At 39.9% G+C, this 12666-nt stretch overlaps 1 protein-coding gene across 6 annotated transcripts in view; it reads left to right on the plus strand.

The window, feature by feature from the left end:
* The window catches only part of LOC131514658 (uncharacterized), a 180199-nt gene that overhangs the window by 40741 nt on the left and 126792 nt on the right, over positions 1 to 12666 (plus strand). For all 6 annotated transcript variants that reach the window (XM_058734897.1, XM_058734895.1, XM_058734898.1 and 3 more), the window contains one exon: positions 3886 to 4047. In XM_058734897.1, the coding sequence (XP_058590880.1) occupies positions 3886 to 4047 (162 nt within the window). The remainder of the gene's footprint in view (positions 1 to 3885; positions 4048 to 12666) is intronic.

The following is a 12666-nucleotide window of genomic DNA, read 5'->3' on the forward strand; positions in this document are numbered from 1 at the left end:
GTATATTCACATTATTGTGAAACAGATCTCCAGAACTTTTTCACCTGGCAGACAGAAACTCTGTACCTATTAAACAACAATTCCCTATTTCCTCCTCCCCACAACCCCTAGCAACCACCATTCTATTTTCTGTTTCTAAATTTGACTACCTTTAGATACCTCTTATAAGTGGGACTCATATAGTATTTGTCTTTTTTGTAACTGGCTTATTCCACTTAGGGTAATGTCCTCAAGATTCATCCATGTGGTAGCATGTGGCCAGATTTCCTCTCCCTTTTGTTTTTCACAAACATTTTATCAGCTTTATTCACAATAGCCAAACTCTAGAAACAACCCAGATGTCTTTCAGAGGGTAAATGAACTAGTTGTGGTACATCTGTACCATAGAATAGCAGTCAGCTGTAAAAAAGAACAAACTAATGATATATACCCAAGAACCTGGATGAATCTCCAGAGAACTATGTGACTGAAAAAAAGTCAATCACATAAAGATGGTATAAGTCCATTTCTACAATACTCTTGAAATGACAAAGTATAGAAATGGAGAATGGATTTGTGGATTGTAGGGGCTAAGGAGAGGCTGGTGAGGAAGGGAAAGAAGTGTGGTTATAAAAGAGCAACATAAGGGATTCTTGTGGTGATGCATTTGCTCTATAACTTGACTGTATCAAGGTCAATATCCAGGTTGTGATATACTGTACTATGGTTTTGCAAGATGTTAACATTGGCGGAAATGGAGTGAAGAGTACATGGGATCTCTTTATATTATTTCCCCCTCTTTTCTTTGATTGTAGTAAAATAGACATAAAATTTACTATTTTACCTAGTTTTGTTTGTCTCAAGTTTTTACTTAAATTCTAGTTAGTTAACATATAGTGTAATATTGGTTTCAGGAGTAGAATTTAGTGATTGATCATTTACATAGAATACCCAGTGTTCATCCCAACAAGCACCCTCCTTAATGCCAAACACCCGTTTAGCCCATCCCCCCACCCAACACCCCTCCATCAACCCTAACCACCTCCCTTCCATCAACCTTACATTTGTTCTCCACTGTTAAGAGTCTCTTATGCTTTGCCTCCCTCTCTTTCTTTTTCCCTTCCCCTATGTTCATCTGTTTTGTTTCTTAAATTTCACATAGGAGTGAAATCATATGGTATTTGTCTTTCTCTGACTGATTTATTTTCCTTAGCACAAGAAACTCTAGCTCCAGCCACATCATTGCAAATGGCAAGATTTCATTCTCTTTGATGGCTGGGTAATATTCCATTACACACACACACACACACACACACACACACACACACACACACATTTTATTCACACACACACACACACACACATATACATATATACATACTTTATTCATTTTGAGAGAGAGACTTCATGATGAGCAAGGAAGGGTCAGAGAGAGAGGGAGAGAGAGAATCCCAAGCAGGCCCTGCACTGTTAGCACAGAGCCTGATTTGGGGCTTGATCCCACGAACTGTGAGACCATGACCTGAACTGAAACCAAGAGTTGGATACTTAGCCAGCTGAGCTACCCAGGTGCCCTGTTTTAAGTATTTTTAAGTGTACAGTTTAGTGGTATTAAGTACATCCATAATGTTGGATAATCATCACTACCGTCCACCTCCAGGACTTTTCATCTAGCAAACTGAAACTGTAGACCCATTAAACAATAACTCCTCATTCTTCCCTCTCCCTATTCCCTGGAAACTACCATTCTAATTTCTGTCTCTATGCGTTTGACCACTCTAGGTACCATGTATTAGTGAAATAATACAGTATTCGTCTTTTTATGACTGACTTATTTTACCCATCCACATTCATCCATGTTGTAGGATACATTAGAATTTCCTTCCTTTTTAAGGCTGAATAATATTCTCTTGTGTGTATCTACCATGTTTTAAAAAATCTATTTGTTGATGGACATCTGGGTTGCTTCCACCTCATGGCTATTATGAATAATGCTGCTATGAACATGGATGTGTAAATATCTTTCTGAGATCCTGCTTTCTATTCTTTTGGATATAAACCCAGTAGTGGAATTGATGGATCATAAGGTAATTCTGTTTTTAATTTTTATTTTCCATAGAAATAGCAGCATTTTACAATACTACCAACAGTGCACAAGAGTTCCAATTGCTCCACATCTACATCAGCACATGTTACTTTCCTCCTTCCTTCCTTCCTTCCTTCCTTCCTTCCTTCCTTCCTTCCTTCCTTCCTTGTTCTTTCTTCCTTCACCTCCTCCTCCCCTTCAATGCCCCATCTGTCTCCCCCTCCCCCTCCTTCTCCTCCTCCTCCTCCCTCTCCTCCCCAACTACCTTCTCTCCCCCTTCTTCTTCTCCTTCTTCCTGTCTTTCTTGATATTAGCCATCCTAATGGATGTGAGGTGATATCTCATTTTGGCTTTACTTTGTATTTCTCTGATGATTAGTGATTTTGAGAATCTTTTCATATGCTTATTGGCCATTTGTATATCATATTTGGGAAAATGTCTGTTGAAGTCCTTTGCCTATTTTTAAATTGGGTTATTCTATTTGTTGTTGTTGAGTTGTAGGAGTTCTTCATATAGTCTGGATATTAAACTCTTACCAGATATGTAATTTGGAAGTACATTCCCTCATTCCCTAGGTGACTTTCACTCTGTTAATTGTATCCTTTGATGCACAAAAATTTAAAGTTTTATGTAGTCACATTTGTCTATGTTGCTTTTTTCTTGCCTGTGCTTTTGGTGTCATATCCAAGAAATCATTGCCAAATTCAATGTTATGAAGGTTTTTCCCTGTTTTTGTCTAAGAGTTTTATAGTTTTAGGTCTTATGTTTAGATTTTTAATCTATTTTGGGTTAATTTTTTTGTGTCTGGTATAAGATAAAGGTTTAACTTCATTGCTTTGCATGTGGATATCCAGTCCTAAAACAATTTGTTGAAGAGACTGTCCCTTCTCTGTTGAATGACATTGACATCTTTTGATCATCTGACCACATACTCGAGGGTTTATTTCTAGATTTTCTATTCTATTCTGTTGGTCTATATGTCCAATTTATTCCCATACCACACCATTTTGATTACTGTAGCTTTGTAATATGGTCTGAAATCAGAAAGTGTGAGTCCTCCAGTTCTTCTTTTTCAAAATTATGTTGGCGATTTGGAGTCCCTTGAGATTTTGTATAAATTTTAAGATGAATTTTTCTACTTATGCAAAAAACGCCATTGGGATTTTGATTAGAGATTGGACTAAATGATATCTGAAGTTCCTTTTGATATTAAAATGATTGAAATTCCATAATACTTGTATCACTGCAGTAGGAGTTCAGCGTTGGGACTATTATTTGATTCTTTACTTCCGGAAAAGAAGGAACATTTATTCAGTACCTACTACATGCCAGGCGTTCTTGAAGCAATCTGGGGAGATACATCCTAGTGTTCTTGTTAGGACAGAACAAGAACAGGATTCCAGCAGAGATGCAAGCCCAAGTCTGCGTCCTTACAAAGCCTATGCTTCCCTCACACTACCCAGCCTCCTCTTCCTCCATCTCCTGGCAGCTTCCTAATAGCAAACAGGGTTTGTACCCAAAATGATGGGTGTTCATCTTTTCACTGGTCCCACAACACCTCTAGGGGAGCAACCTGCTATTGTGTTTAGAGGGTTGTCACACAATTTTAAATGAGCTCCTATGTGTGTTTGAATACTTACAATGTTAAATGGATGGACATATGTAAGGGAATCGTGATGTTTGAGTATGATTTTATTTTTTAACTGAATAAAGCCCCACTTGGGACTGCTTTCCTATTCGTGTGTACATGACCACATTCTTGCTGAAAAGAAGGGAATAACGCTTTCCCAACCATTCATTTCCCCCTTGTACTCCTTGAGATTTCCAGCCCTGAGCGAGTTGTGCAAGTGCTCCAAGACCACGCGGCGAAGACAGTCATGCTGGCTCCATCTCATCCAGCTTTCGTGGCTTCCCAGAGTTTGCATCAGTGCAACTATGACAGTATCTGGGAGGACATTTATAACAACATCAACCTGTACCAGGTACAACAGGAAGAAATAACCAATGTGCCTTTCTGTTCTACGTACCACCTGTGTGTACACCTTAGAAATTTACTTTGGTAGTTTTGCAAAGACCCTCCCCCTAAAAGCTTTACTACCCAGCCAGGCTTGTTTTTATTTTATATACATATATATATGTATATACATATATATACACATTTTTATATATATATATATATATATATATATATATATATACACACACACATACACACACACACACATATATATGTATATACATATATATACACATTTATATATATACATATACACACACACACACATATATATATAATTAGCATTTAATGCACTTAAATGCTAATTAAAAATAGGCATATAAAGAAATGTAATACAAGATGTTGCTGCCGGGACCTATACATACAAATGCAAAGCTTCACACTTCAGTGCTTAACGGACGAAGCCACCCAGGGGCCCCCACTCCTTAGTGCTAAACACCAAATGAGTTGGACAGTTGTTAAATATTGTGTGTGTTTTAGAGGCAAAGTGGTGCCCCCAGGGTTGGTTCTTTTGGGAAAAAGCCTCTGGAAAAAGGAGGAAATTGAGCCTGGACTTGACGGAATTGTGGGGCTCGGGGCAGTGGTGCTGGAGAGGGAAGCACATTCGGGAGGGAAGCATGAACAACAATGCAGAGGAGATACTGTGCGTGGAGTGTTCAAGTCCAGTTTGGCTGCATGAAAGATTCATGTGGAAATAAATATAGGGAAGAGAGGTGTTTTTAAGAGGAGGGGAGAGAGTAGGTTTTGAATGCCTCTAAATTTCCGACCAAGGAATTTGTACTTTTCCTGTAAGGGAAGTGATATATACATAGCTGTATTTTGTAGGAAGGTTAATTTAGTAGCAGGTGTTAGTTGGATGGGAAGAGGGAGAGATTGGAGGCAGGGAAGCCAGCCAGATAGCTACTACATAAGATGGGCCTGGGGCTTGGCAATGAAAATCAGTTTCTACACAAAGCTATTGGATATTTGTCTTCACGGTGGTACTATATCACTTTTGAATAATCTGCTATTATTTCTCTGTTGCTCTAAGGGAAGAGTTTTGTTTCCTTTGCTTATTTAAGATGGGAAGACTCAATATGTTCATTGTCTGAGAGGAATGAGCAGTGGAGAGGAAGGGATGGAAGATATGAATGGTTAAATCTGAGAAAAGGACCCTGGGGAAAGAGGAGGGAATGGAATGAAGAAACCAGTCCAAGGAGTAATTTTGAGAAAGGGAGAATGGCATCACTTCCCTTGAGGTGAATGAGGTATATAGAATTGTCACGTGCCAAAAGGTAAGGTGTGGTAGCTTGTAAATGGCCCTGGCTGTCTCCAGGAGAGAGAGAAGAGGGAGAGGATGTCTGCATTAGTGAGGTGGGAGGTGAAAGTGACAGGTGAGGAGGTATATCACTGCTGGGAACACCACAGGGCCACCAGTGAGAAAAGAATATAAGGATGACCATGTAGCTAGTGGGTTCAGTTGAAGTAAGAGGGCCTGAATTTGTCTGGGGCCCAATCTGCATAATAATCCTATTATTTTCACCCCTAAAGATTAATTGTAGAGTGACTAAAAATTATACATAAAGTCGAAGGTATGGAGAAGTTTAGTAGAATGCTAGAGAGAGCACTGTCATGGTCCATCATCTCAGACTGGGTATGGGAGAAAGCGAAACTTGAAATGAGTTACAGATTAGCTGGAAGCAAACCTGTAAGTGCATGTATGTATACACACACACACACACACACACACACACACACACACCCCACAACTTCTATGCACTTTTCAATCTGTTTAGGTAAGGATCTAGAGAACCTAATAAAAAATGATTTGGTCACACAGATCAGGAACAGATACAGCATATCATGGCATGGATCTCCCTGGCCTCTGAATTCTCTGATAGGGCATGACTACCAACGACACTCCTCAGCTAGCAACCTGCAAAAATTGAGAAAATAGCCACATTTTTCCTATTCCATTGCCATTTCATACTGAGGTATATGTCACCTTGCAGGAAGACCTTATACTAACAAGGGGACATTTAAAAACATCTGGCTCTTTTGTTTCTTGAACCAAGCTTGAAGGAAAGGAGGTAGGGAGTAGGAAAGAAGGGAGGGGGCGAAGGCAAAGTCAGCCCAGGTATCTCAGAATAAGACCCCTGCTCCTAGGATCCTGGACAGTCTACCTCTTGATGCTGATGTAATCCTCCATTACCTGAAATTCTGGTATTAATATTTGAGGGCCATTAGCACTAATATGCTTTTCTCCTTGACTGAGAGAATAGGGGCAATTAAATTCCTGGGGGCCAGATGAGGGTGAAATGACTAAGGTGAATATGAGTAAGGAAGTGGTGAGAGGCAAAGGAAGAGGGAGTCGGAGGCAAAGAGCTTCATGTTTGAATTCATGGAGAATGGTCCAGGGTCTGGCTGGACCAGCAGGCCAGAGTTGTAGCAATGCCTATGGGTATTTAGGGGACAAAGGAACTTACCAGGGAAAAGCAGAAGGTGCATGGTGACAGCAGGAGATGCTGGCTCAAGTAAATGTTGAAAGGCAGAAAACACTAAGAGGTGCCCAGCCACCCAGTGGAGAGAACTAACACTTCTGCCATTCTCTGTTACTGCTTTCCTCCATTTGCAGATGAGGTAGAAAGTCAAGCAGGGTATGATGAAATGCAGTCTGCTTTCACCAAAATCTGTTGTGAATGCAATTGCCTAGTGTTAAATAGGAGGGAAAAAAAAAGAAAAGAAAGAAAACCACTTCCTCTGGCTATTGACTGACTTGTAAATGTTGTTCTTGGAATTAGCCAAAGGGAGAAAAATGTGAGCACCTCTTTTCAAGTTGATTTATGGTAAATAGACCCTAAAGAGACTTAGAATACCTATAGATTTTAGAGGTGGATCATGAGGGGAGCCATATAACACACACGGATTAACCTGCATGTTAGTGTCATGCAAGTTTCTCAGGCATTCATTCATTCATTCATTCATTCATTCATTCAATGATTATTACATGGATGCTGCCTTTGTGCCAGGAATTGTGCTGCTCAGGGAATGAAACATGCAATAAACAAGTGAACGAAAAAGTAAATCTACGTCTCTAACTTGTGGGTTCCATGAAGAAAACCACAGGAAAAGGGGGCAGTAGGGTAGAAAGGAGCACCCTCGGAATGATCAGCCAAGCTCTTTCATAGTTGGGGACATCTGAGCTGAAATCTGATGAATGAGAAGGAGTCAGCCATACTGGAGAAGAGTTTTCCAAGTAGAGAATGGAAAATAGTACAGTGTCTGAGAAAGGAAATTTTGAGGCAACAATCAACAGTTTTCTACTTTTCCTTCACAGTTTCCTGTGGGTGTTATTTTGTGACTTCCTTGGGTATATCTGCTCTGGTCAAGAGTCACTTTATACAGTATCAGGGGACCAATAGTAGTGTGATGCCATTCTGAATGTTGAGTGCTAGTCGGATGAGATTAGGATTAAGTGGAAGGTGGCAGCTGGGAGGAGTCATAGGAATGTGGGTATGAATTTTAAAGCTCTGTTACTATTTTGCAAGCATGTAGCAGTCAAGTATGAATTTTAGCATCTATATGCTGGTCAGCATTCTGATTCTGAAGTTGGCAAGTGATAATAGCCCGTGAAAAATGACTTTCTTAAGTGCCTTCTGCATGAAGGAAAGCAAACCTGGTAGGACTGTCCATTTTAATAGCTCTGAAGGAATATAAGCACTAATTATGTATAGCACAACTTCAGAACAATTTCTGATCAATTTTCTGTGAACACCAGAAGCCTTTCCTTAGGGATTTTTTTTTAAAGAAAATAAATGTTTTATTTTAGACTAGTTTTAGATTTACAGAAAAGTTAAAAAGATAGTGTAAAGAGTTCCCAGGAATCCCTGTCCAGTTTCTCCTATTATTAAAAAAATTTTTTTTAATGTTTATTTATTTTTGAGAGAGACAGTGAGCCAGAGTGCAAGCTGGGGAGGGACAGAGAGAGAGGGAGACACAGAATCCAAAGCAGGCTCCAGGCCCTGAGCTGTCAGCACAGAACCCGATGTGGGGCTCAAACCCACAAGCTGTGAGATCATGACCTGAGCCGAAGTCAGACACTCAACTGACTGAGCCACCCAGGTGCCCCTGGTTTCTCCTATTATTAACATTGATCTTATATTACTTTGTCACACCTAAGGAACCAGCATTGGTACATTACTGACATCTAAACTAGACTATATTTGGAAATCACTAGTTTTTCCATGAATGTCTTCTTTGTGCTCCCGGGTACCACATTATCTTTAAGTGTCCTGTTTGCCAGTCTCCACAGGTCTGTGTCCATTTCTCGGTCTTTCCTTGTTTACCATGACCTTGACAGTCTTTAGGAGTACTGGCCAGGCAACCTGTAGAATGTTCCCTAATTTGAATTTGTCTGATGTTTTTCTCATGGTTATACTGGGGTTATAAGTTTGGAGGATGAGCACCTCAGAGGTGAAGTGCCTTTCTCATCACATCATATCTGAAGCAGATGCTATCAACCTGATTTATCACTGGGGATGTTACTCTTGATCATGTGGTTAGGCTAATGATGTTTGACAGGGTTTTCCATTGTAAAGTTACCATTTTTCTCCTTAAGAAGTTGTTAGAAATTAATTTTAAACTACAGAAATAATAAATAAATGTCTCCTCCTAGTAAAAAGTGGAAACATCACTGAAAAGTTAATGCTTTAACTTTAGCTAATGGGAACTTGAATACTGGGTCCCCATTCTACTTCCTCAGAGGTTAACATGGTTATTGGCTTCAAGCCTTTTTAATGCATTTACATTTAAACGCATGTTCTCATTAAAATATATATATATATATATATATATATATATATATATATATATATATAGCATAATTTTGTGTTTTAGTTTTGTATATAAATAATCTATCATTGGGGGGCCTGGGTGACTCAGTTGGTTAAGTGTCCAACTCATGATTTCTGCTCAGGTCATGATCTCAAGGTTTGTGAAATCGAGCCCTGTGTCCAACTCTGTGCTGACAGCATGGAGCCTGCTTAGGATTCTCTCTCTCTCTCTCTCTCTCTCTCTCTCTGCCCCTCCCTCACTTGCTCTCTCTCTTTCAAAATAGATAGAAATAAACTTTAAAAAATTATTTACATGATCTGTCATACTCCATGTATCTTTGTGCAACTTGCTCTTTTTTGCCCAATAATATGTCTTAGAGATCTGTCTCTGTTGTTCTTTTTAATGGCTGCACTATATTTTATTATATACCACAGATCACACAGACACCTCCCTGTGGATAAGTGTTGCCATTTTTTATTCCATTAGAAACCATTCCTACTGAATTGTCTTGTACATGCCTCCTTGTGCGTGTGTGTGTTTCTTTAGAGTAGATATTTAGAAGTGGATTTCCTGGGTCACAGAATGTGCACATTCAAAATTTCCTGCTAAAGTGGTATATCGTTTTTCTCCCAACCAGTAACTTATGAGAGAACCTGCTTTCCCACATCCATTTTAACACGGGATGTGTTTGTCTGAACATTGATAATATTTGTAATGTTTCTATCACAGTTTGAATTGGCCTTTTATTTATTATCAGCATGGAAGGCTGGCCACTCTTTTCTTTATACACAATTCTATTTCCAAATTCACTTAAAGATCTGGGTTTGGGGGATAAAGAAAAAAATACCAAATCTTCTTATAATTGTTCATTGAAGATAATTTATAACTAGACAGAGGTAATTCTGGTCCAAATGGACTGCATTTTTTGATAGTCTTTTGAAAAAACTTAAAAATAATTTAACTGTAGTCCTAACCAGGAGAAGGAATAGACCAGGCAGCCCTATGTGGATCTTCCCAAACCTTCCAAACTTGTATCATATCAAGTTACTTGTATCCAGTGCTTTTCCCCAAGAAAATCCCTGTTTACTCAAATGGTTATTTATGTACAGACATTTAATACTACTATTGACCATCATATATCTTTTTTTTTTTAATTTGCATCTAAGTTAGTTAGCATATAGGGCAATAATGATTTCAGGAGTAGAATCCAGTGATTCATCCCTCACATATAACACCCAGAGCTCATCATAAGTGTCCTCCTTAATGCCCATTGCCCATTTAGCTATCCACCCACCCACAATCCCTCCAGCAACCCTTAGTTTGTTCTCTATATCTAAGAGTCCCTTAGACCATCATATTTCTAAAGGTATGGTTTAAATGGTCACTGTTCTTTAGCTTTATGGAATGCTGAAGGGGCAGAAAACACTAGATCAACTTTGCCTCTTCTTTTGCTTCCTTTTAAAAAAAATTTTTTTTAAAGTTTATTTATTTTGAAGAGACAGAGACAGAGCATGAGCAGGGGAGGGACAGAGAGAGAGGGAGACAAAATATCTGAAGCAGGCCCCAGGCTCTGAGGTGTAAGCACAGAGCCCGATGCGGGACTCAAACCCACAAGCCACGAGATCATGACCTGAGCCAAAGTCGGACGCTCAACTGACTGAACCACCCAGGTGCCCCCAACCTCTACTTTTGCTTCTTCTTACTGGCCATACGGAGGAGAGGAGAAGGGGACAGCTGTTTCCCCCTGTGTTACTGCTCCCCTCCATTGCCAGAGATATTATGAGTACATGGTGTGCCCTCACAAAAGTATTATTGTATACAGTAGCTCCAGTGTGCAAGAAGTTCAGGGACACATAAAACACTTCTTTTCTGGTTTCCCTCATCAATTCAATAAGGCATTTTAAAAACAAACCTTTTCTGTTGACAATAATTACATGTATTTATCATAAAAAAATTTGGGAAATATAGAAAAGTTCAAGGAAGAAAATAAAAACCAGCCATTATTTTACCACCCAAATATAACAATAGTATTGTTAACATTTGGTATACATATATCCCTCCCTCATATACATATATTCTGTAGGTATACACAAGGAAGCTATAGGGACATTTAGGAGGTGGGAAATACATAATAGACATATTTTCCTTCTAATTCTTTCCCCCTCCACTCCCACTCCATTGCCCCTGCCAATTTCCCAGAATAAAATGAGATTTGCAATCAGTAGAAGTCTCAGAACTGTCCAAATACACGAACTCAGCCATGCTGGCAAAGACCCAGCCACCAGGGAGAGTAAATGTCAAAGGGTTTACCTGCCTCGGAAGAAAGTACAAACGCAGATGGTGTTGACATTCTGTTTTCCGGTCAGCCCTGCTGCTTACCTGCTCAGTGTCCAGCCTTCTTAGGGAGATACACTCATGCACCTTTGGTATTTCCTAAGCAGTTTACTTCAGTGGGCTGTGGTTGTTCTGTTTTTCCGATGGGTGCTGGGCTCTCTCCCGTTACTCACCCTACCCTGTTGTGCCCCCTTCCTCTCTTCCTGGCAGTCTGCTGGGTATTTTTGTGGCTTGTTCAGTCATTCCTTCAAAGTGTCTTTCACTGTAACTTGATGTCACTTTCTGTTCCTTCCTATGTAATTCTGGGTAATTTTAGAAGCAGCTGAAAAAGTCACAGTCCCATCAGAGAAAGGCTGTGGTTCTGAGCCTGCCCTCTGGACCTACGCCCAGCAATGCTGAACTGCAGCATAAGAGCACCATAAGGCTGGGGGGCAAAAGTCTTCAGTAGAGCCCCTCTTACGCAAAATTCTGGGCCAAATAGAAACTGTCAAAGTTCAGCTTTCCTCATAGAGTACACTCTACCCTACAGATTTTCTTAAAATAACAGAGATTCTCTTAATTTGGGGTAATGATCTTGTGTTTCTGTATTCAGGAACGGGAGTACACCATGTCGCCTCCTAAAGCCTTTTCCATTCCCAGGGTTGTGGGATGTTTACACAGAAATACACTGATGTGCATACTTACCCAAAATAGGCAGGAGTTAACTATCCACAGGCAGAATGGGAAGCTACTTAACGATACCCAATTAGACCATTTTCTTTCTCACCAACTCTTCCTAGTATCCCTGCTCCAAATTTTCTCCTCCACTGTCATAAAGACCAATTGTGTATCTTTAGAATCTTAGGTACTGTATTAGTTAAAATTATATTTGGCTGTTGGTCATAGTTAAACACAAAATAAGAGAGGGTGAAAGGAGATGGGAATTTTTTTCTCTCCCTCATATTAACATCCAGGGGTAGGAAGTACAGAGACAGTGTGATGATTGCTCCCATGGAGTTCTCAGGGACCCATGCTCCTTCTGTCCTGGAGTTCCAACAAATGTGGCCTCCATATCCAAGATCAACACCTGGTTTGAGATGGAGCTCCAGCTGTCACATTCATATATAAGTGGCAGGATGGACAATGGGGGTGAGGAAGCTGCCACTTCAAGGAAATTCCCAGAAGCTGCCACCTGACATTTTCACTCTCATTCCATTGGCCAGAGCTTAGTCATATAGCCACACCTAGCTGCAAAAGAGGCTTGGAAACGTCATCTCCATCTGGGTGGCTATGTGTCAAGATAAATATTCAATTACTATAGAAAAAGAGGAAAGCGGATATGGGGGAACAACCAGCAGTCTCTGCCATAGGGCCTTATTGGAATTCCAAGAACTATTAGAATATAAGTAACCCAAAGAGTGGGGCTCCAAATTAACTCATTGCCACTCGGAATTTTTGT

Source organism: Neofelis nebulosa, chromosome 6, assembly GCF_028018385.1.
Source record: "Neofelis nebulosa isolate mNeoNeb1 chromosome 6, mNeoNeb1.pri, whole genome shotgun sequence".
NCBI classification, from domain to species: Eukaryota; Metazoa; Chordata; class Mammalia; order Carnivora; family Felidae; genus Neofelis; species Neofelis nebulosa.